Source organism: Bombus impatiens, unplaced genomic scaffold (genome assembly GCF_000188095.3).
Source record: "Bombus impatiens unplaced genomic scaffold, BIMP_2.2 scf_0896, whole genome shotgun sequence".
NCBI lineage: Eukaryota > Metazoa > Arthropoda > Insecta > Hymenoptera > Apidae > Bombus > Bombus impatiens.
The window spans coordinates 238474-257771 of record NT_177315.1 but is presented as its reverse complement, the minus strand read 5'-3'; the positions used below and the strand labels follow the sequence as shown (position 1 = coordinate 257771).

At 32.3% G+C, this 19298-nt stretch overlaps 5 protein-coding genes across 14 annotated transcripts; 1 reads left to right on the top strand and 4 right to left on the bottom strand.

Annotated features, from left to right (window-relative positions):
* The first annotated feature begins 82 nt into the window (after positions 1-82).
* Positions 83-3897, top strand: LOC100745433 (N-acetylglucosaminyl-phosphatidylinositol biosynthetic protein). 7 transcript variants are annotated; one of them, XM_024370687.2, is made up of 8 exons: positions 1605-1830; positions 1946-2102; positions 2194-2373; positions 2446-2680; positions 2765-3062; positions 3138-3498; positions 3567-3665; positions 3749-3897. In XM_024370687.2, exons 1-7 carry the CDS (start codon positions 1703-1705, stop codon positions 3636-3638), a joined length of 1431 nt encoding a protein of 476 aa, XP_024226455.1. In that variant the 5' UTR covers positions 1605-1702; the 3' UTR covers positions 3639-3665; positions 3749-3897. The 7 variants fall into 7 exon arrangements, with proteins under 7 accessions (XP_012246240.1, XP_012246237.1, XP_012246236.1 ...); XM_012390817.3 differs by lacking the exon at positions 1605-1830 and adding an exon at positions 83-158 and having other exon boundaries at positions 3567-3897; XM_012390814.3 differs by lacking the exon at positions 1605-1830 and adding an exon at positions 528-580 and having other exon boundaries at positions 3567-3897.
* A 283-nt stretch (positions 3898-4180) lies between these two features.
* Positions 4181-12829, bottom strand: LOC100745066 (GRB10-interacting GYF protein 2). 4 transcript variants are annotated; one of them, XM_012390802.3, is made up of 16 exons: positions 12307-12829; positions 11778-11822; positions 11459-11690; positions 10741-10911; positions 10449-10650; positions 10152-10365; positions 9075-10062; positions 8627-8977; positions 8238-8549; positions 8066-8158; positions 7560-7987; positions 7265-7466; positions 6981-7187; positions 6397-6799; positions 6089-6318; positions 4181-6005 (listed from the first exon to the last, which is right to left on the bottom strand). In XM_012390802.3, the coding sequence occupies exons 2-16, from the start codon at positions 11807-11809 to the stop codon at positions 5880-5882; spliced, it is 4191 nt and encodes a 1396-aa protein (XP_012246225.1). In that variant the 5' UTR covers positions 11810-11822; positions 12307-12829; the 3' UTR covers positions 4181-5879. The 4 variants fall into 4 exon arrangements, with proteins under 4 accessions (XP_012246225.1, XP_012246223.1, XP_003492916.1 ...); XM_012390800.3 differs by having other exon boundaries at positions 12594-12829; XM_003492868.4 differs by having other exon boundaries at positions 6987-7187; positions 12594-12829.
* Positions 12830-12997: 168 nt separating this feature from the next.
* On the bottom strand, positions 12998-14153 carry LOC100745186 (transcription initiation factor TFIID subunit 10). Its single transcript, XM_003492869.4, has 4 exons — positions 14048-14153; positions 13677-13809; positions 13529-13593; positions 12998-13443 (listed from the first exon to the last, which is right to left on the bottom strand). The coding sequence occupies exons 2-4, from the start codon at positions 13791-13793 to the stop codon at positions 13242-13244; spliced, it is 384 nt and encodes a 127-aa protein (XP_003492917.1). The 5' UTR covers positions 13794-13809; positions 14048-14153; the 3' UTR covers positions 12998-13241.
* A 58-nt stretch (positions 14154-14211) lies between these two features.
* Positions 14212-15608, bottom strand: LOC100744945 (protein SCO2 homolog, mitochondrial). Its single transcript, XM_003492867.4, has 4 exons — positions 15437-15608; positions 14907-15339; positions 14634-14839; positions 14212-14554 (listed from the first exon to the last, which is right to left on the bottom strand). The coding sequence occupies exons 1-4, from the start codon at positions 15491-15493 to the stop codon at positions 14372-14374; spliced, it is 879 nt and encodes a 292-aa protein (XP_003492915.1). The 5' UTR covers positions 15494-15608; the 3' UTR covers positions 14212-14371.
* A 54-nt stretch (positions 15609-15662) lies between these two features.
* On the bottom strand, positions 15663-17946 carry LOC100744825 (pancreatic triacylglycerol lipase-like). Its single transcript, XM_003492866.4, has 8 exons — positions 17871-17946; positions 17719-17799; positions 17385-17650; positions 16818-17292; positions 16486-16737; positions 16310-16424; positions 15968-16174; positions 15663-15903 (listed from the first exon to the last, which is right to left on the bottom strand). Exons 1-8 carry the CDS (start codon positions 17944-17946, stop codon positions 15819-15821), a joined length of 1557 nt encoding a protein of 518 aa, XP_003492914.1. The 3' UTR covers positions 15663-15818.
* Positions 17947-19298: the final 1352 nt, after the last annotated feature.

The window sequence follows — 19298 nt, the reverse complement described above, 5'->3', positions numbered from 1 at the left end:
TGCACTATCTCACTTTCCGTCGTATGTCTCTCTCTCTCTACGCGCAATCACGAACGATGTAACAATTGTAACTATATCTATAAGATAGGCACGGTCATATTTGGTCATATGCATAAATTACGATAGCCTTTTCTTTACCAGTTTATTATTGGATAATGGTAATCTAACTTTTATTCTATGTTTCAATAACAAAGTAGTAATACTTAAAAGAAATGAAAAGAAATTTATAATTAGATTATAATGTGCATGCAATATGCACACATTGCGTATAAATATAAATAATCATTATATATTACTATTATTTATTTATTTGTGAATAGAAGTGTAGGAACTGAGGGTATAAATCCAATATATACATACAATTATATATACATACATATTACGTATTACGTATATGTAAAGCAAAAAATAAATAAAAATAGAAGACAAAAAGGAAAAGTAAAAAAAAAGTAGTAATAGTTACATAATATATGCAACATAATGCTATAATTAAAACATAACTAAACAATTAAACATAACTAAACTAAAATAATTAAAAATGCTATAATTAAAACATAATCTAAAAACATCTAAACAGTGCGTAAGTCTTAATATAAAGATTTCTTGAGATAATAAGTAGTGCTACAGAAAAAATCAATCTTATCCGTAAATGTATTGGCTAATATTTGATTAATTGAATTATTTAAACCATATTTAATTTTTACAGTAACATAATGAAATACGTAACTTTTTCTAGAAGCAACTATATTATTTTTATAATATATATTATCGTTAAACTACGGACTTTTATGCAAATTCATATTTTTGTAAATATAATTAAAAAACGGAACTTCGATAGAAAGGTGTTGTACCTACTAAATATCACTACTATAGAAAGCATTATATATGGATATTTTACATATTTTTTCATGCTATGTGCGTTTTGTGTGACTTTGCACTTTCTAGTTTTCTATAAATGCGTAAAAATTCGCAGTTTAATTCTAATATTTGGTAGATGAAATAAATTCCTGTTTAAATTTCTATTTCTTTAATTCATAAAAATATAAAGATGCATAAAAATTCGTAGTCTATGATATACAGTGGTGTATGATTATATACATCTTGGAATAATATCATTTTAGAAATTCAATTTACGATATACTAGAAATTTTGGGAACTTAACATGTTCAAAGAAAATAATAAAGAAAAATAATATTTTTTCTTGTTGGATTTTCTACATCTTGCGGCATGCAATAGATTGAGAAAAAATTCAATTTTCTTGTCGACTGAATATCGATTTTCGAGATACAAAACCTCGAAACTCATTGATATTAGTGAAAAGTCGAACCACTTTTATTCAATTGAAATGTATTTATCTCCATTATTTGCTTTGTTCATAATGAGTTTGCAACGAATTTGTTTATGCTAAGAGTATTTGAAGAACATGAATACGTTGACCTTCGCAATTAAAATTAGAATAATAAGAGATATCAATTCATCTTTACAGATGTACCATAGGAAATTCGAAAGAATTTTAATAACCTTATCTGACTTCTTACGTGTATAAAACACTCATTGAATTGAAATGTTTTATGCGGAAAGATAAAAATTATTTAGAAGTTAGTTTTACTTAGTATTTAACTATTTATTTATTTATTTAGTTATTTAACAAAGTTTTTAATATGATAAACTTGTCAACGAATATCTATTTGCACGTGAATCAATGTGCAGAGAGTTATCAAATACTTCAGATGTTCTCAATTATATTCAACGAATAGCACGTATTATTTTATTACATGAGACATGTTTCAATTTAATCGTCAATATGAACATCATAAAACATAAGATATGGTTTGTGATCATTATACTATTTAAAATATCTTAGAAGAAACGTCATTATTTGGTGTATAATAGCATAAAATAAATTTTATAAAAGGAAGTACTTAACATCTATTCTATTTTCCAGTATGGTGTCTGATTTTTTTTATCCTAACATGGGTGGTGTTGAGGAACATATCTTTAATTTGTCTCAATGTTTAATGGAGCTTGGACATAAAGTTGTAGTGCTTACTCATTCCTATGGCGATAGAATCGGAGTGCGTTATATGACAAATGGCCTAAAAGTAACGTACAGTATAAAGAATATTTGTAATTTGAAAGTATAAAGTCTATACAAAGAATGTTTATTAATGCTAAAAATATTTTATTTTTAAGGTATATTACATACCAGTAAAAGTATTCTACAATCAATGTGTTCTTCCAACAATGATTTGTTCTATCCCTCTCATTAGATATATTTTTCTAAGGGAAGAAATCCAAATAGTTCATGGCCATTCTGCATTCTCTGCTCTTGCTCACGAAGGGATGTTAATTGGCCGCTTGATGGGATTAAAAGTAAGTTGTTTGTTACTTAACGACAAAATATATGTTCATACAATACATTCTTCTTGTATGCTGGGATTTTAGACCATTTTCACAGATCATTCGCTTTTTGGTTTTGCGGATGCCTCTGCGATTTTAACAAATAAATTTTTAGAGATATCGTTAGCTGATTGCAACCATTGTATATGTGTATCACATACTGGGAAAGAGAATACAGTATTGAGGGCAAAGGTCTTAAAAGAGAAAGTTTCTGTTATCCCAAATGCAGTTGATACTACTTTATTTATGCCTGACATCAGTAAAAGAGATGATAATTTTAGTAAGTTCTTTTTTAATTTCATATTTATATTATGCCATAAAATTGATACATAATACTACTAACGTTATCTATTATTAATTGTAGTTACAATAGTCATAGTATCGCGACTAGTATATCGCAAAGGCGTCGATTTATTAGCTCGTATTATACCCGATCTTTGTAGTCGATACAAGAATGTGCAATTTCTAATTGCTGGAGATGGTCCCAAAAGATGGCTCATAGAAGAAGTACGAGAAAGAAATTTGTTACAACATAGGGTAACGTTGCTTGGAAGCTTAGAGCATTCTCAAATTAGACATGTATTGAATAAGGGTCATATATTCCTAAATACAAGTCTGACAGAAGCATATTGCATGGCAATTGTTGAAGCTGCATCATGCGGGTAAAACATTATCTTTCAATAACACTAAGACAGTTGTCATTGCTTATATTGATATAATATTTCCATTTATTATAGTTTACAAGTTGTTTCAACAAAAGTCGGTGGTATACCTGAAGTACTGCCACCTGATTTAATTTATTTAGTAGAACCCACAGTACCTGCTCTTATTAGTGGACTAGAATCTGCTATAGCAGATTATAAAGAAGGAAACACTAGATGTCCATTTGAAATGCATAGAAGGATAAGTTTATTTTATAACTGGTTTAATATTACTAAAAGGACTGAAATAGTTTACAATTTAGTAAAACAAGAAAATAAAAAGAATTTAGGTCAACAATTAGCAAGTTATGTTCAAAGTGGAGTATTAGCCTATTTACTTGTTGTATCATTATGCTACATCATTTTACAAATTTTAGAAATCCTTGTACCGCAAAAGGTAAGTTAAAAGTTTGTAACAATTAACAATAATAACATAATAACAATAACAAATGTAATAATTTCTAGTACATTGATATTGCGAAAGATTATGCTGAAATTAACGTCATACAGCCTCGAGGAGACGAAAAAGAGGATTAATATTTTATTTCCAAGATGTACTATAAGGTGATATAAGCATTTTGATAGTATGTGTTTTATATACCAAATACATTCCTATCAGTACGATTTAAATATACTTTTTCGTGCAAGAGGTTCAACTATTCATAAAAATACTTCCTAACATTCTTTTGAGATAACATATTTTCATGTTGTATAAATATATATGTACAAAAACAGAAATACAGTGTCCAAAGTACAAATACAGTTGTTAAAAAAAAATTAAACTTATGTAAAATTATTTTATTATTTTCTTGTCAAACGTTGTTTTAATTATTATATGCTTTTACGTACATAACTTTTTATGAATGATTGATGAATTTGCATAATATTATAATTTATAATCATACACACGCACATACACAGTGATTATTTACATATGAAAAATATATTGCACCAATTACTCCCTTTTTTACATCAGCTAAAATAATAGGGTCAAATTGAAAATATAATAATATTTATTTTATTATACGCTGTACGTTAGATACAATAATAATATTAATACAATATCTCAATTATCTGTTTTTTTTCTATTTAATTATCCTTGTATTACTGTACATTTATCTATTTATACATAAATCTTTCATGTAAGGATCTATGATCTTCTAAAAATACTCTTCTCATATTGAAAGAAGACCAATGAGCCTTAATTAACAACCATCATAATATTAAGAGCGGTCAGATCTGTCGTAACATTTTCTGCTTACTTACAGAGTATTCGTACCACTTTATGCAAAGATTAGTTCAATTATGAAAAACGAAAAAGAAGAAATCAATATTTTTTATACAGGTGCTAAAAGTTTTCTCCTTTAACTCCCTGCTAGAGGTGGGACAGTTCACATGTATACTTATAATTATAATTAAAACTTTACAAAAGATACTGGTTTCAGTTGTTGCATTAATTAAAATCTTACATAAAATTCCTTGTTAAATATTTATCATTGGATTGATCTCAATATTAATAAGAAGGCTATGCCGACGAGAGTGAGATCCACACGTAGGCACACGCAGTAATCAATCTGAAATTTCCTTATGTGCTATGTAAATTTTTCAAAATCGACAGTACACGTTCCTAACATTACATGAGCTTACTTTCATATTTTCTGGTGCAAAACAGGAAAATGGAAGATAGTTTATTTTCTTTATAAATCGTACAACATGCAAGTACTATTTTTATTCTTTGAAATATACCATTGTATTCAAAGTGTTAAGAAAGTACAAGAGCTTCTTTTTCTTTGCAATATTACTGCTTTGAAACATACAGTTTTCTTTTTAATAAGTTCTTCCGTTCATGGTTGCTTTATGTAAACAAAAGTTCGGAATAAGGAGTGATTGGCTCTACGTATAATGTACAATTCATTGTCCGAATTGTTCCTAATATTCAATCATTCAGTCAAAATATTATTAGTTCTTTATTCTAAAAAACGGTCATAAATTGATTAAAAAAAAGTTCTTCGATGTGTTAAACACAAGATTATTCTCTTAAAACATAATAAGCAAAACGTAATCCAAGGCGAAGTCGTATCGTTATCATGATGTTACGATAAAAAAAGAAATCCATAGGATTTATATTACCATACTTGGTGCATTCGATAATATTAATGTACTCCATCAATATCGTGCTTGATCGAAGTTCTTTTGATTACGATCACATATTAACAATTTATTTTTGCTTGCTGAACACCTTCATGAGCACATATTGCTTTCGACTGCGATGTTTCCGCGTGTACGAGTTATCGATCGGCATAATTTCTTTACTTACGGCGATGAAAGTGAAATATTACAAAATGTGTTAATGCAATATATGTATGTAGTATATATACATACATATACATATATATAATACATATAATCATTCATTTATTTATATTTATATGCATACCATGTAAATAAGAGATGAGTTTGTCTTGTTTTAAGAAGTATCTTTCTTTGAGTAGTATGTACAATTGGGTTTTCTTTCGGAGTGTCTTTCAGTTTCGTTTAAAAAGGAAATAATGCCACGCTATAACGGTATCTAAGGCTCCCATTAATGTACGAGTAAAGGATACGAGAGATAAGATCCTTACACGCATAATCATAGAAAAATCTTATATACTTTTAACGAAGTACTCGTAACGGGTTCCTTAGAACTTATTTGGCATCTACAATAAATAAATAACAAACCATTTGTTGGGCCAAGCGTTGCACAATTTCCATAATACAGTTAAAGTCGTCAGAATTAATTCAAACACCTTCTCCATAATCGCGATCACCTACATTGATTCGATCAGGGGCTGCGGTTACGCTAAAGCCAAGAATTCTATTATCAACTTTGTACATTTTTCCCTTCTTTGGCTTCTTTGACTTTCCCTGAAAGATTATATTAAGCACTTAGGCGCTTGTAAAACATATCATCAATCATTACTAGTTTTTATTACATCTACTCAAGATACCTTTACTTCCTGAAATTCCGTGGGTGCATTAGGATTAACAGCAGGCGCTGGTTTGCACAAGTCATCCGCTTGTGCTTGAGGTCGTTGGGCCGATCGCCATTTACTACGTTTTTCTAAAAATTGCTTTGCGAATTCTGAACTTTGTTTGTTATCGCCAAGATAATCTCGAACATATTCTTTTACTTCGTATGCAGACTCAATGTCTCGCAAAAATCCAACAAACGTGGGGACTGTGTACACGCAAAATTTACTAATTAAACCATTTATAAACAGAACAAAAATACGTACGTGAAAGAGTCTCTACTTACTGTCTACAGACACCTGTAAACCACTTAGGGCTTTGTTGCACCATTGTGTGAAATCATCTGTCTTGGCAGTGTTTTGTTCAAATAATTTCTTAACCAATTCCTCTTCTCGTTTATTCTTACTCTTATTTGTTTTATTACTTTGTTGCTGTTGTTGATTGGCAGTAAGAGCTTTTACTGTAGTAGTCTGTTTAACAGATTGCTTTACGGCCGTAGGTTTAATTGGCGTAGGATCGTCCCAAAAACCACTGGTACCACTATTATTCGACCAAACTTGATTATTATTAGAGCTACTTGAATTGGCCCAATTTAAACACTGAGAAGCAGCACCCCATATTCCAGCGTTTTTCAGTACGTTCATTGATTCTTTCTGTCCTGCCTTCTCTTGGCGTTCCCTTTCTTGCTGCTAAAGTGTCAGCAATGACAATCAGTAAGATATGATTATCATTTAACAATTGCATTTCTTTTCTTCACTTTTATAGGAATGTAAAAAAGTTCATGAATTTAACAACAAAATCTCAAGACAAATGAAAAATATATCAAAATTAATATACGATAGCATAAGACATGGAAAAAGTAATAAGTACCTTTACCTTGGCGATCCTTTCTTGCTCTTCCTGTTGAATCTGTGCGAGACTCTTTACTGGTACAGATTTTGTAGAAGCTGTAGCCTTCTCTGCCCATTTAAATTGCAATCTTTTAGAAGAGTCCATTACTGATGCTTCTTGAGCTGTTTCTATGGCTTTCTGCTGTGCTAATTGTTGCTGCATCATTTGTTGAAATCGTTGCTCTTCCTGAACAAACATTTATAGCTATTAGTATATAGTTTCTACAGGAATGATAATACTTTCTTAAAAATTTCGAAGTATACCGCTTTCTTTTCTCGTTCGAGTCTTTGAATTTCTGCAAGTGAAGCAGCAGGAGTAGCTGGAGCTGGTGCACGAGGCGCCTGTGCCCATGGCGCTTTACTTCGTTCTTGTAATCTACGGAGTGCATCCGCTTCCCGCCGTCTCTGTTCTGCTCGCCGAGCTTGTTCTTCAGCTTCAGCCTGCTTACGTGCCTCTGCCTCTTTTCTACGATAGAAAAAGTAGAGAAATAGGTTTTATTAACTCCTTTTTTTCAAATAATTAATATTTCACAAATACATAATTATTTGCAAAATATACCGCATTCTTTCCTCTTCTTGCTTTTTTTGTTCCTCTTCCAGCTTTTTCCTTTTTTCTTCTTCCTTTTTTTGCTTTTCTTCCTGCTTTCTAAGTTCCTCCTTTTTTTTCTTTTCTTCCTCTTGTTTTTTCCTTAAATTTTCTTCTTCCTGCTTTCGCTTCTCTTCTCGTTTTTTCTCTTCCTCCTTACGCTTTTTCTCTTCTTTTTTCTTTCTTTCTTCCTCTTGTTTACGCTTCTCTTCTTCTTTCCGTTTTTTTTCTTCTTCTTTTTTCTTTCTCTCTTCATCTTTTCGCTTTGCTTCTTCTGCCTGCTTAGCCTGTTCTTCCTTTTTTCTTTTCGCATTTTCTTCGTCAGCTTGTCGTTGTAATTCCTCTTGTTTTCGAAGTTCTTCTTTTTTCCTATCTTCTTGTAATCGAAGATTTTGTTCTTCCTATGACACAATAATAACTTTCAGTTTTTAATTATATTCTAAGCGAGAAAGTAATCTAAATTTTGAAACCGTAATTACCAATATCTGTTGTTCAGTCTTTATTTCTTTAGTATGCAGATCCCATAATGATGTAGGTAACTGGCCTGGAGGTACTGCTGGTATCGGTCCAACCTGAACAGTATGTAATATATTGACTGTATTTATAAACCTATATCTTTCTGAATGGAAATTTATACAAAGTAATACATACTTGCGCTAACCAACTCTGTGCATTAAATTGTGGATTTATTTGTGGCGGGGGTTGTGGCCAGACAGTATCGATATGAGGTGTTTGTGGATGGCCATTTGCATTAACATTAAGTTGACGTAACAAAGATTTTATGGGATTGTCCTCTTGCGTTGCAGCTGACGTTGAATTTATGCTTGATTGTTGAAGTCCCGATATATTTTGCATACCACCCATCTGCTGTATAAGTTGTTGTATAGGATCGACTGTAGGTGTATGCGTTGTTGTACTTGAATGTGGATTTGACGTTAAATGAGTTTCTGGTTGCGTTTTAGCCTGAGGAACAAAAGATTACAAAAATTTAATATTACAATTTTTTATAAGTATATATTCTAGATGAGATAAATTGGTACCTGTTGCATTTGAGTGAAAAGTTGCATAACTGGATTTGAAGCTTGTGACGGAAGATGAGGTACGAATGGATTTGTAGAGATTGGCATCTCTGGAATCTCTGACTCATGAAAAACATATTGAAAAATCAATTGGTTTTGTTCTATAGGACTTAACGTCGCCCAATGCTCAGACTGAGAAAGTTTTGCTATAGCCGATGTCCGCATTTGTCTTAAAAGTAATTGTTGATTTTGTATCAATCGCATGTGTTGATACTGAAGTAGAAGAATTGGATCTTCTATACCAGATTTTGATAATGCAGTCATACCAGCTGGCACTGTGTTAGGAACAGATGGTATTACCTGATCCGTTAACTAAAAGAAACAAATGAAAAAAATCTTTTTCTATATGCATTTTCCTTAACACTAAAACATTTGTTATCTTCCAAAAGATTACAAAAAGATCTTGTACCTTTAAGGGAGGAATGGGAGGTCCAGGTATAAACGGTATTCTGCCACACATCTTCATTAAGTCTCCTAAAGAGCTATACCGTTCGTCACAAGTTCTTCTTACCATTAATCCTGCTGTGAAGTAACCAGCTTTACACCATTCTGCCATTTCACTGGCTAAGAATGGACCTTGAACTTCACCCTGTGGATCACGGTAAAACCATTTCTCCTGTCCATTCGTGGATGTAACTGTAGAAGATTGGTTACCAATAGAAGGCGGTATACTAGCAGTCTTCTCTCTATGATTTTCTTCATCTGCCATCAATTTTGCAACTAATGCGTCCGCTTCTTCCTTCATTCTGTCTAAATCATCTTCCGACTTATGCCTTACGTTATCCATTTCCGCGCTATGTACGACCCTTTGAGATTCCGTTTGCACCGGAACTTGTCTTTTCGCAGTAGTAGGAATCGGATCCAACTTTGTTTCCGTTTCAATATCTTCTTTTTTCTTTTCTTTAGTGGGAGATTTATTGGTTCCTGAATCGGACGATGGCATTTTTTCAGTCTTCGTATGCTCCGTACTTGTTGCTACTGTATTTCTTTTCTGTGAAGTTTCAGATGATGTTGACGTCAAAGTTTTAGTAGCAGTATTATCCGTTAAAACTGTAATGGGCAGTTTCGTTGGAGAACTGCTTCTCCTTTCTTTCTCGATGCATTCATTTTTATCATCGAGCGGATGTAAGGACTTTGGTCGTTCTTTACTAACTGAACTAATTCCGCTATTGGAATTGCGACCCGCTGTTTGTCCCTGAGTTGAACTATAAGATAAAGGTTTGCTACTAGGTTTTTTAATATTAGTAGCGCTTCCTTCGGAAACACGCCGAGTCCTTGATTCTTGAGTACCACCTGCACTAATCACTCCATCTTCATCATCATCTGAATACATTCCACCGTGAAAAGCACCTGAAGCATCGAAACTTCCTCCACTTTCGCTAGGATTTTCAGTAGCCCTAGAATGAATTTCAATCATTAAACATGATTAAAATATATTTAATTTCCTAGTAGATTATATTAGTGATAAAAACAATTAGAAAGTCACCATTCGGGAAGATTGTCATGATTATTATCATGATGATTTGAATCCCAACTGCGCGTTGTACGAGGGGGCGGATGATGACTTGAATCATGTGTAACTCTATGACTACCACGATGTTCCCATCTACTACCACTACTTCGTCCTTCTTCTCCATCTCCTTCATTTCTTTCTAATCTATCTCTATCCATACTCCCACTTTCGCGCCAACTACTCCTACCTAAAATACAAATTGATTATTACATAAGCAATATTCTTTACTTAATTATACATATGCAGAACTGAAGATACACGTTTATATACCCCATTTCCGCCAACCGTCATCGTCTTCTGTACCACCACGATGACGCCGCCAATTACTTTCCATAAGAGAACTACCACTAGCCCCACGACTTAATTCTTTTCTAGGACTAGTAGAACCATTCCATTCACCTGGATCTGAGGCTCCATTTCTTTCTGACCAACCACGTTCACTTTGCGACCTATCAAATGGGCGATTTCTTCCCTAGATATCAAAATATATTCACTGATCAATTAAAAGAATAATTCTTCTTTTACTGAAAATCTTTTCTATAGAATGAAACAAACTACATACTTGAAATGGTTGACTGTCAATTCGTGATCCATCTCCTGAATCATCGAAACCAACGCCACGGGAATAATGAGAAGAATACAAGCTGCCTCTTCCACTTCTTCCACGTCCTCCACGATCTACACTTCCACCTCTTCCTCGACCGCCATTAGTTATTCCTCCGTTCCACATCCGCTAAAAAGATTGTATGATAATGCAATGAATATATTTTTAATTTGCCAAATAATTTAATATTTAATATTAATATCTAAGAAATGTATATACTATATATATGTCAATAAATGAGAGGTAACATTTTAATTTGTAATGGATACAAAATTGAAAGAAGATATAACATAGAATGATAATAAACTAGTAATGATTATGTAAAATATACAACAAGTAGGAGAGTGCTATGAAGAACTGGCACAAGGGCTCCAGTGTGTTATATTTTTAGATTCAAACTAACTTGAGGCAGTACACAATATAGGATGTATTAAGAATATATATAAATCGCTAAATACACAATATTAATTAGCATTCTAAATAACAATTAATGCATGTGTAATCATAATATTGCAAAGTATGATAGATTAACAATCATATATAAAAAAAAGTTATTTTCTTGATACATCTACTTATTATAACTAAATTACTTGTCATAAATAAATATAAATATCCTTTAAATTTCAATATAAATATCAAATTTGTGAATGCAAGAAAAGAATACATGGTTAATTACCGTTTCATCTTCTGTCATTTGTATAAGAGCTAAAGGAAGTTGAGTTTTCTCAACATATAATGATGAGAAATTTGTCAATGGTTCAGGAGGTTTACAATTACGGTCAAACAGGATCAACATTTCTTCTCGCCCGTATCTATGTTCAGCTAATTGATAACGTGGAGTTGTTAAACTTGCAGCACCTCCACCACCACCGCTACTATTGCAAGTATCTCCAGACAAATTGCGCAACCTATATGTTCATCATAACAAGTAAAATGTATAAGCAAAGAAATACACTGAATTAATAATTGTATTAAATATATAAAACATTACAAACCATTCTGGACCAAATTTCATAGAATCCGTCATGATGATCTATTTGCTGAAGACATAATATTTTATCATAGAATAGAGTTTTCGAAAGATTATTATCATGTTGGGAATTATATTTCTAAACTCACATGTAAATTAGTTAGAAAAATATAGTAGTAAAAATAATATGTATGATTAACAAATATTTAGCTTTTCTGTCTTAAGAAATGACACCAATAGAAAACACAATGATGTGGGAAAATATTACCTGTATCAAGCATATCTTATGACAATAATCACAGATATTCAAGATAAACCTAATTGGTATAATTATAGCAAATTGTATCGACAATCTTTACCTGTTGCTCGACGAAAATCGCGCAACCACGATGATCAATAATAATTACAACGATATAAATTTAATGTTATCATGAAAGGCATAGAACTGAGATATATAAAAAGTATGAAGTAAAAGTGAGCGAAGGTAGGAGAGGACGGCAGACGATGGCAAAGTATTCATAAAAGTTGTGATTCTTTTGAAAATCAACCAATACCTAACAATGATTATTTTAAACGAAGAAACAACAATGTAGAAGAAGGTGTAAATATCCTATGAACATTCCAGTTTAGTGAAAATAGTACGCATTTATTTACGACATGTTCTTAAACAGACTGATTTCCGTGAGCCCAGGTGGCAACATTAACCAAACTTTTTCCGCTCATGAATGTCATAAAAGTCCATAAGTGGCCAATCTATTTCGACTAAATATCATACTGGCAATCCCGATTATTCGTAGTGCAACGAATATGAAAAAGATCGTATGATGAACGCGAAAAATACCTCACTGATCTTCGAAATTACTGAGGGCAGCGATACAACACACCAATATGGCTGATAGTTTTTTTAGAATAAAGCGCATGCGGAGTTGCTGGTATACCTGATGTATTGAAAAGTTACTAGCGACATATGCTATTTTTTTAGTCACTATCAGCTGAAGATATTTTTTTAATATGTATGTATCTTTATGATCTTAGAATTAACTTTCTAACTGGATCGGTACGTTAGAAGCAAAGGAATTTTTTGTATTCGTTAATGTTTCCTTCTTATTGTCGTTTATTTTTGATAAATTAAATTTTAACGACCTCTTTTTGAGATTTAAATTTCCAAAATTCAATGTCATCAAATACTGAAGTGTTATAGATATTTATGTTATAATATACGTATACAATAAAAAGATATTGAAATTAATTTTTCGGATAGAGTATAATATATTTAAATTTCCTAATCATTTTAAAACTATCATGTATGACCCTCAAGCTACATTACTTTTACAGTTTTACGTCTTTTGTTGCAGCATGTCGCTTAATTTTTATAAAAACTGTACAATGATATACTGCATATTAGAAATTCATTCTATATATGTGAAAGAATATTAAATAAATAAAGATTTTTCATGAATAAAAATAGATAAAGTAGGACGCTACTGAATCAAACAAAATAATGTGGTTTTTTAACTATAATGCCATATTCTGCAACTGCTGGGGTCAGATCTTCCATGGTAAGAGTATAACGTCGATCTTTTCCTTTCGTTTTTGTATTCTGATTGGCTCCACGTGTTTTACAGTGTTGCAATGCATCGTTTGCTATTTCAGATATAAATTTTTGCGCAGCTAGTGAAACCAATCTCACTCTAAAATCGTTATACACATATTTATGAAACAGTAATCATTAAAGTTTCATTTATATATTAATCAAGCTTTTTGCAAATTACTTACATTCTGGGATCTGTCGTATTAAAACCAGCAGTATGTAAATAATGTTCACTAACAGCATCCGGTACCTGTTAAAAGAATCATTTGATATTACCGATTATACTATTAATAATAATGAACAAACTACAATTATAATGTTTCATTTGCCTACTGTTGGCGTATAATCTTCGAGTTGTAGTAAAAAATCCGAAAGGGGTTGTCCAGCAGTTTTTGTTTCTTCATTTGCTGTGTACATAGGTGGTGTATCCCTTCCAAAATCTTCTGCCATTTTAATTTATCTTTTCCTATACGATATCAAAACATTACGTAGAAAAATTTGACTTAGAATAACATTCATAAACAAATAATTTTTCATACTACAAAATTAAAATGATTTATAAGGTATAAATTATAACCTCCGACAATAAAGGTATCAAAATTTCTTTCAGTAAATGTTTCAAGTTCTTTCAGACAAAAATCTTTTGCTTGACTCTTCTAAATATTAATGGAAAAAGATATTCTTGAAATAACGGCAGAACATACCTAAAATATTAGCGTCCTGTCCGTGAATATATATTAAAGGAATCTACATGCATATAAACAAAGAACGAGTACTTGAGAATTCTCTAAACCGGAAGGAAGCCTAGGGAATAAACGTAGGGCCTAAGGAATAAATGTCAAGAGAATATATCGATCGATTACTCGCATTTAATTCAAATAGTGCAAGTAGTTATTTATTTTTCATATGATTTTTTTCTTTTTATACAATCATAATAAGTAAACGGTAATTTAATGCAAGAAAATGCTTAAAACATACTTGAGATTTAACTATTAACATAATAAATATAATAGTAGAATATAAATAAATCATGTTGGTAGTGGGTTTTTTAATGTCAATGTTGGAATCCAAGAATCTTTCTTCAAGTTCTCATACTTAAGTTTATTTATTAACATACTTTGTATAACCTGTTCAGCAGTATGAGTCAGACCATAATAATCCACAAACATACCATCTGGATCAACGAGATATATGATTATCGTATGATCAACCTAGAATATGACAGAAATAAAGTGATTTTATATTCAAAGATAGAATTTAAGCTACTTATAAGGAAGATAAATGACTAACAATATAGTCTGAATCTTGATCCTTGGGCCCATTGCTGTAGTATACTCTATAAGCTTTGCATACTTTAGCAACTTGTTCTTTGGTTCCAGTAAGGCCAAGAATTTTGTCAGAAAATTCTTTAACATATTTGCCTACAACTTCTGGCGTATCTCTGTCAGGATCCACAGAAATAAATATAGGCTGAACTTTTGTATTATGCTGGGTCTCTAAAAAAGTAATTTAATATAAAAGATGAGACATATACATTTTTTACATATTGTCATTTAAACCTACCCAACTTATCAACAATTTCTGTCAGTTTTTCAAGTTCATCAGGACATATGTCAGGGCAATGCGTAAAACCAAAGTATATTAAAACCCACTGTCCTAAAAAATCATCTGACTTCCATACTTGTCCTTTAGAATCAACTAATTCAAATTTTCCACCAATTGCTGCCTTGCCTAGCTCACGTCTTCTCTCACGTTCTATTTCTTTATCTTTTGATTCTTGAAGATAATACATATACATTAAAAGAACTGCACATCCTATGCTCGTAACTGCTACACTTTTCCATGTGATAACACTGTTTCTAAAGATGGATTGTTTTTCACTTGATAATGAGCGTATTTCATTGGATTTATGTAAAGGTGTAAAAATATTTATGGTTCTAACGTTATCTTGCGGATAACATTGCCAAAAATTTGGTGAATGTCGAAATGTAATTGTCTGTAAATAATATTAATTTTATTATTTTGTGTTTGTTTTGTTCTTTTATGAAAGTAATCCCATTTGAGTACAATTATTTCGAATAACAATTACTTACACTTCTAAAAGCTTGATTCGAACGTTTTAAAAGAAGAAGATTTTTTAAGCAAGACATTGTTATTTGTTGCACACAATTAGTTTGATCGATTTAAAATCATGAATAGGTTATGTTTCCATTGTATGTTATCGCACCTGACTTTATATAGACTATTTCAAATACTCGTTTCTTCTTTTTCCGGAAATGATTTAATTAATTAATGGGTTATATAAAAAATGAATCCTGATACATTATAGAAATTGATGGTAAAATTTATTATTAGAAAATTGTTGAATTAACAAGTATTTTTTTACTCGAACCTTTTTTTATTTTTTTTAGTATTTTGTATATAATAAATATTGTATTAAAATAACTTGTCTTTTCTACATAAATGAGCTTGTTCTTATAAAAAGGCGCACTGTTCTTGACGAAGTATTATCAAATTTTCTTCGAAATTTAGGCCAGTATTTCGAGTACAATATTTCCATCTAAATATGCAAATAAAGCGTTAATTAAAGATTAATTAGTTTTAGATAACTAGCATTTACGTACTTGTTGCCTTTTCTATCCTCAAGAGTAAGAGTGTCTATTAACAACATATCCGAGTTAGAAATTATAGTCGCATCTTCGTTTTTTTCATTCTTATCTTTTTGGTACCAAATACGTGCTTCTATCGTTGATCGGTTTTTCGATAAAAATTGAAATTCTGCTGCACCAATATCGTAGAATGTCGTCGATTTATTTCTTCGAGTAGATATCCTTGAACACATAATATTTCGTCAAAGTTATTTATAGATACATATATGGAATAAAATTTCCAAGTGTATCGCAATAATAATGATAAATTTTTTACGAATCAAGATCGCGTATTAGCGTTATTAAAGTATATCTTACGTGCATCGAAACTTGAAATTTATTGTTGAATCACGTTCCACAATCTTTAAGAATAACATTCCTGATGTCTTTGTCGCCGTTTCTGAAATTGTCACCGATGCTCTCAAAGGCTGGCCTAATAAGAACAAACAAATAAAAATCGAGTTGCAAATATTTTACATACAAGTTGACTTTACCACAAAATGGTTCTTGATCTCTCGTGGGCAAATAATAAATTCCTAAAGGGCCGCGATTAGCTCTGTAGCCCATTTCTTGGGACCATAGCGTAGATTCCATAGGAAAACACATTCCATTCGTATACGAGATCGTTCCTTGGGGACAAGGCCAAGCAATAAATTTACAAGATTCATTCGTTGTACGTATGCTTTCCAAAAAATATGCCCAAGCTCTTAAATGACTACAAGCGATCTCTTTCGTTAACATATCCTCTGAAACATTATTATTTTTATAATTAAAAAAATTTCAAATAACTTGGATCGCGTCGGTCAACAAACATCTAATCACGTACCTTTCAAATGGCTAACAACAACAGAATTCTTCACATCCTTGCAACCTGGCTGCTCTCTACCGCCGTTTGGGAAGAAATCGATATGACCAAGTGGCTTTAAAAGACCAAATCCATCTGCAAAGTCCTGGGATCCATCCGTATGAATCACATCTACTAACCGAGCATCGGTAGCATCTAATTTCCTGGACTTCTCTCTAACCAAATGATTTCTAAAAAAGGGTGACGCAGGATCTAGGCCTGTTATACGACCTAGAAGAATACTTTTCTTCTTGAGGATCTCTGAGGCACAGCCAGCCACATGAGCTCCGAGACTAAAGCCAATCACGTGAATGTTTTCAGCAAGAGTACCCAAATTAATAGCGTCTAAAAGGACTAGACCTAATTGCCGTCCTACGAGTTCCGTGTTCGCCACTGCTGCTGAATAGGTCGTTGCTGCTCCTCTTGTCCAATCAAGCACCAAGATGTTCGTATCTTCCTAATGGATATGCCACCATTTATCTACGTAAGTTGTTCTGATAAACGAATTCTCTATCGATCGACAATAGACATTCGCTTCTTGTTAATTACCAAGTCCAGAAGAGCCTGTACCAAAAGAACCGCACCAATATCGCTACCGCTTCCTTTATAGCCGTGTATTACGACTTTCAGAGGTTTCGTCGAATCAAATTCTGATTGAAGAATGGATTTCAAATCATCACCATATTGAAGGCTTTTAGGGGATTCTCGTCTAGAGCGAGTGTACAATAAAAATCTCGTTTGAATTATGCTAGGATGCTCCGGCGGCCTTTTCAACGTCAAACGGGGCGGTGGATCCGCAAAGCAGCCAACTGATTCTGCAATTTCCACTTCTTTTATATTTCTTACTTAATTGGACGAATACTGCTTCTTATGCTATACATACCAAAGCAAATTTTCGTTTTCAAATGTCCAAGACCAACTCTTATTCGCCGCACCATCGCTCGACTCCTTCCAGGGAATCTTGCTGGGAAAAGAAGAGAATTTAGTTTCTCAGTGACAATCAACTATTCTTATCTTCATTAAAAGCTTGCTTACCAGCACGATTAACTTCGACGATCCAAAGAGCAAGAAGCATTAAAATGACGAAGCGTATCACTAACGCGAGTTGCATCTTTCATTTGTTCTCTTCGAATCTTGGTCGCATCCGATGGAGGCTATTAGCTATTTTCCTTTTCCTCTTTCTCTTATGTTTGTTCGTCACTCCCCTTCTTCTCTTAGGCTACTAACGCGATTCTCTATTTAATCTTCTCTATTCTACCTACAATGGAAAACTAAAGCGCAGTACAAATGGTTGGATGAATTTTTTCCACCTTACTATTATAGCAAAGGTACCATCCTTTTGCGCAATCGATTTTCCGCTAGCGAGCACGCGACAACCAGTTTACTTCCTATCTCACTGAATTTATACCTGTTGTTGTATGAATTATTATTTATTAAATAAGGATTAAATGGAGGATCAAACTACATATAGCTATTCATAATCGTCGCTCTACTTGCGGTTCGTACGTTCTGATAGCAAAGCGAATTACTTTAACAATTCTTAGTTCACCTTAGAACAGTAGAATGTGTTAAATACGTCAAATGATAGGTATCAATGGAATTTGGAAAGAAATATGCGTTGAACCAAATGCTCGGCTCATATGCTTTCTTTCAAGTCACAACGATTATGACCTTCTTTTTCACCATCCAATATGACGCAATATTTCCAACTTTTCTCGTGTGCAAATAACGGTTTCTTCTGCATATAGAGACGTTCTACTTTCACTCGAACGATTTCACTAAAATTGTTGCGGGCAGACAAATGAAGAGTCAACTTGTTAATGTACAATCCTCGTTTACAGAAATCTATTATTGCGATGAAAATTATATAATTTCATGTTATATTATATCAATTTTATAATTATAACTATATACGTACGTACGTAATATGGTTTATCACTTCATAGTAAAAGCCTATTGAGAGAAGTTTCGAAACTGGGACGAGATTTTGTAGCGAAGCTCTGATGTTCAGGAAGTCGAGAGTCGCGGACTGTCTTTTACCGAAGATCTGTTAAACCGGACGAACGAGTTTCACGATTGTATTTTAAAAAATAAGCTTATCAGTGAAGATTTGCCAAGTATCTTCCGTTTATAAAATTAAACTGCAGCAATTCCTTCTTATGCATGCCTAAATATTGCTCAGCAATGAAGTTACCTAAATATCATCTTGCAAAAAAAGAGAAAGCAATCAGACTGCATTTTTTTTAATCCTAAATACCTTATTATGTAGTTAGGCATCCTTTAAATCTGTAACAAGTACAGTGGATCACAAAGTATTCGAGCACTTACCAGAGAAAATATTTAGACAACAATAAATAATAACTCAAAAGTTTTTTCTACTACTTATTTTTCTACTTATCTGTACATGTATAGCATAGTGAAACATAATGTAACACATTTTTGTTGGTCTTTGTACATTTACTG

What these genes read in the sequence shown, in the direction of transcription:
- LOC100745433 (XM_024370687.2), top strand. Translation starts at nt 1,703, where the DNA reads ATGTGCAGAGAGTTATCAAATACTTCAGATGTTCTCAATTATATTCAA. An exon ending in ATCATAAAACATAAGATATG is followed by an intron (nt 1,831 to 1,945) that starts GTTTGTGATCAT and finishes TCTATTTTCCAG; the next exon opens with TATGGTGTCTGATTTTTTTT. An exon ending in GTTGAAGCTGCATCATGCGG is followed by an intron (nt 3,063 to 3,137) that starts GTAAAACATTAT and finishes CATTTATTATAG; the next exon opens with TTTACAAGTTGTTTCAACAA.
- LOC100745066 (XM_012390802.3), bottom strand. Translation starts at nt 11,809, where the DNA reads ATGACGGATTCTATGAAATTTGGTCCAGAATG. An exon ending in AAATGACAGAAGATGAAACG is followed by an intron (nt 10,912 to 11,458) that starts GTAATTAACCAT and finishes CAATCTTTTTAG; the next exon opens with CGGATGTGGAACGGAGGAAT. An exon ending in TTGACAGTCAACCATTTCAA is followed by an intron (nt 10,651 to 10,740) that starts GTATGTAGTTTG and finishes TTTGATATCTAG; the next exon opens with GGAAGAAATCGCCCATTTGA.
- LOC100745186 (XM_003492869.4), bottom strand. Translation starts at nt 13,793, where the DNA reads ATGGCAGAAGATTTTGGAAGGGATACACCACCTATGTACACAGCAAAT. An exon ending in TCGAAGATTATACGCCAACA is followed by an intron (nt 13,594 to 13,676) that starts GTAGGCAAATGA and finishes TTCTTTTAACAG; the next exon opens with GTACCGGATGCTGTTAGTGA. An exon ending in AATACGACAGATCCCAGAAT is followed by an intron (nt 13,444 to 13,528) that starts GTAAGTAATTTG and finishes TAACGATTTTAG; the next exon opens with AGTGAGATTGGTTTCACTAG.
- LOC100744945 (XM_003492867.4), bottom strand. Translation starts at nt 15,493, where the DNA reads ATGTCTTGCTTAAAAAATCTTCTTCTTTTAAAACGTTCGAATCAAGCT. An exon ending in CGAATCAAGCTTTTAGAAGT is followed by an intron (nt 15,340 to 15,436) that starts GTAAGTAATTGT and finishes TATTATTTACAG; the next exon opens with ACAATTACATTTCGACATTC. An exon ending in AGAAATTGTTGATAAGTTGG is followed by an intron (nt 14,840 to 14,906) that starts GTAGGTTTAAAT and finishes TTACTTTTTTAG; the next exon opens with AGACCCAGCATAATACAAAA.
- LOC100744825 (XM_003492866.4), bottom strand. Translation starts at nt 17,946, where the DNA reads ATGCAACTCGCGTTAGTGATACGCTTCGTCATTTTAATGCTTCTTGCT. An exon ending in CGTCGAAGTTAATCGTGCTG is followed by an intron (nt 17,800 to 17,870) that starts GTAAGCAAGCTT and finishes TTCTTTTCCCAG; the next exon opens with CAAGATTCCCTGGAAGGAGT. An exon ending in TACAGGCTCTTCTGGACTTG is followed by an intron (nt 17,293 to 17,384) that starts GTAATTAACAAG and finishes CATATCCATTAG; the next exon opens with GAAGATACGAACATCTTGGT.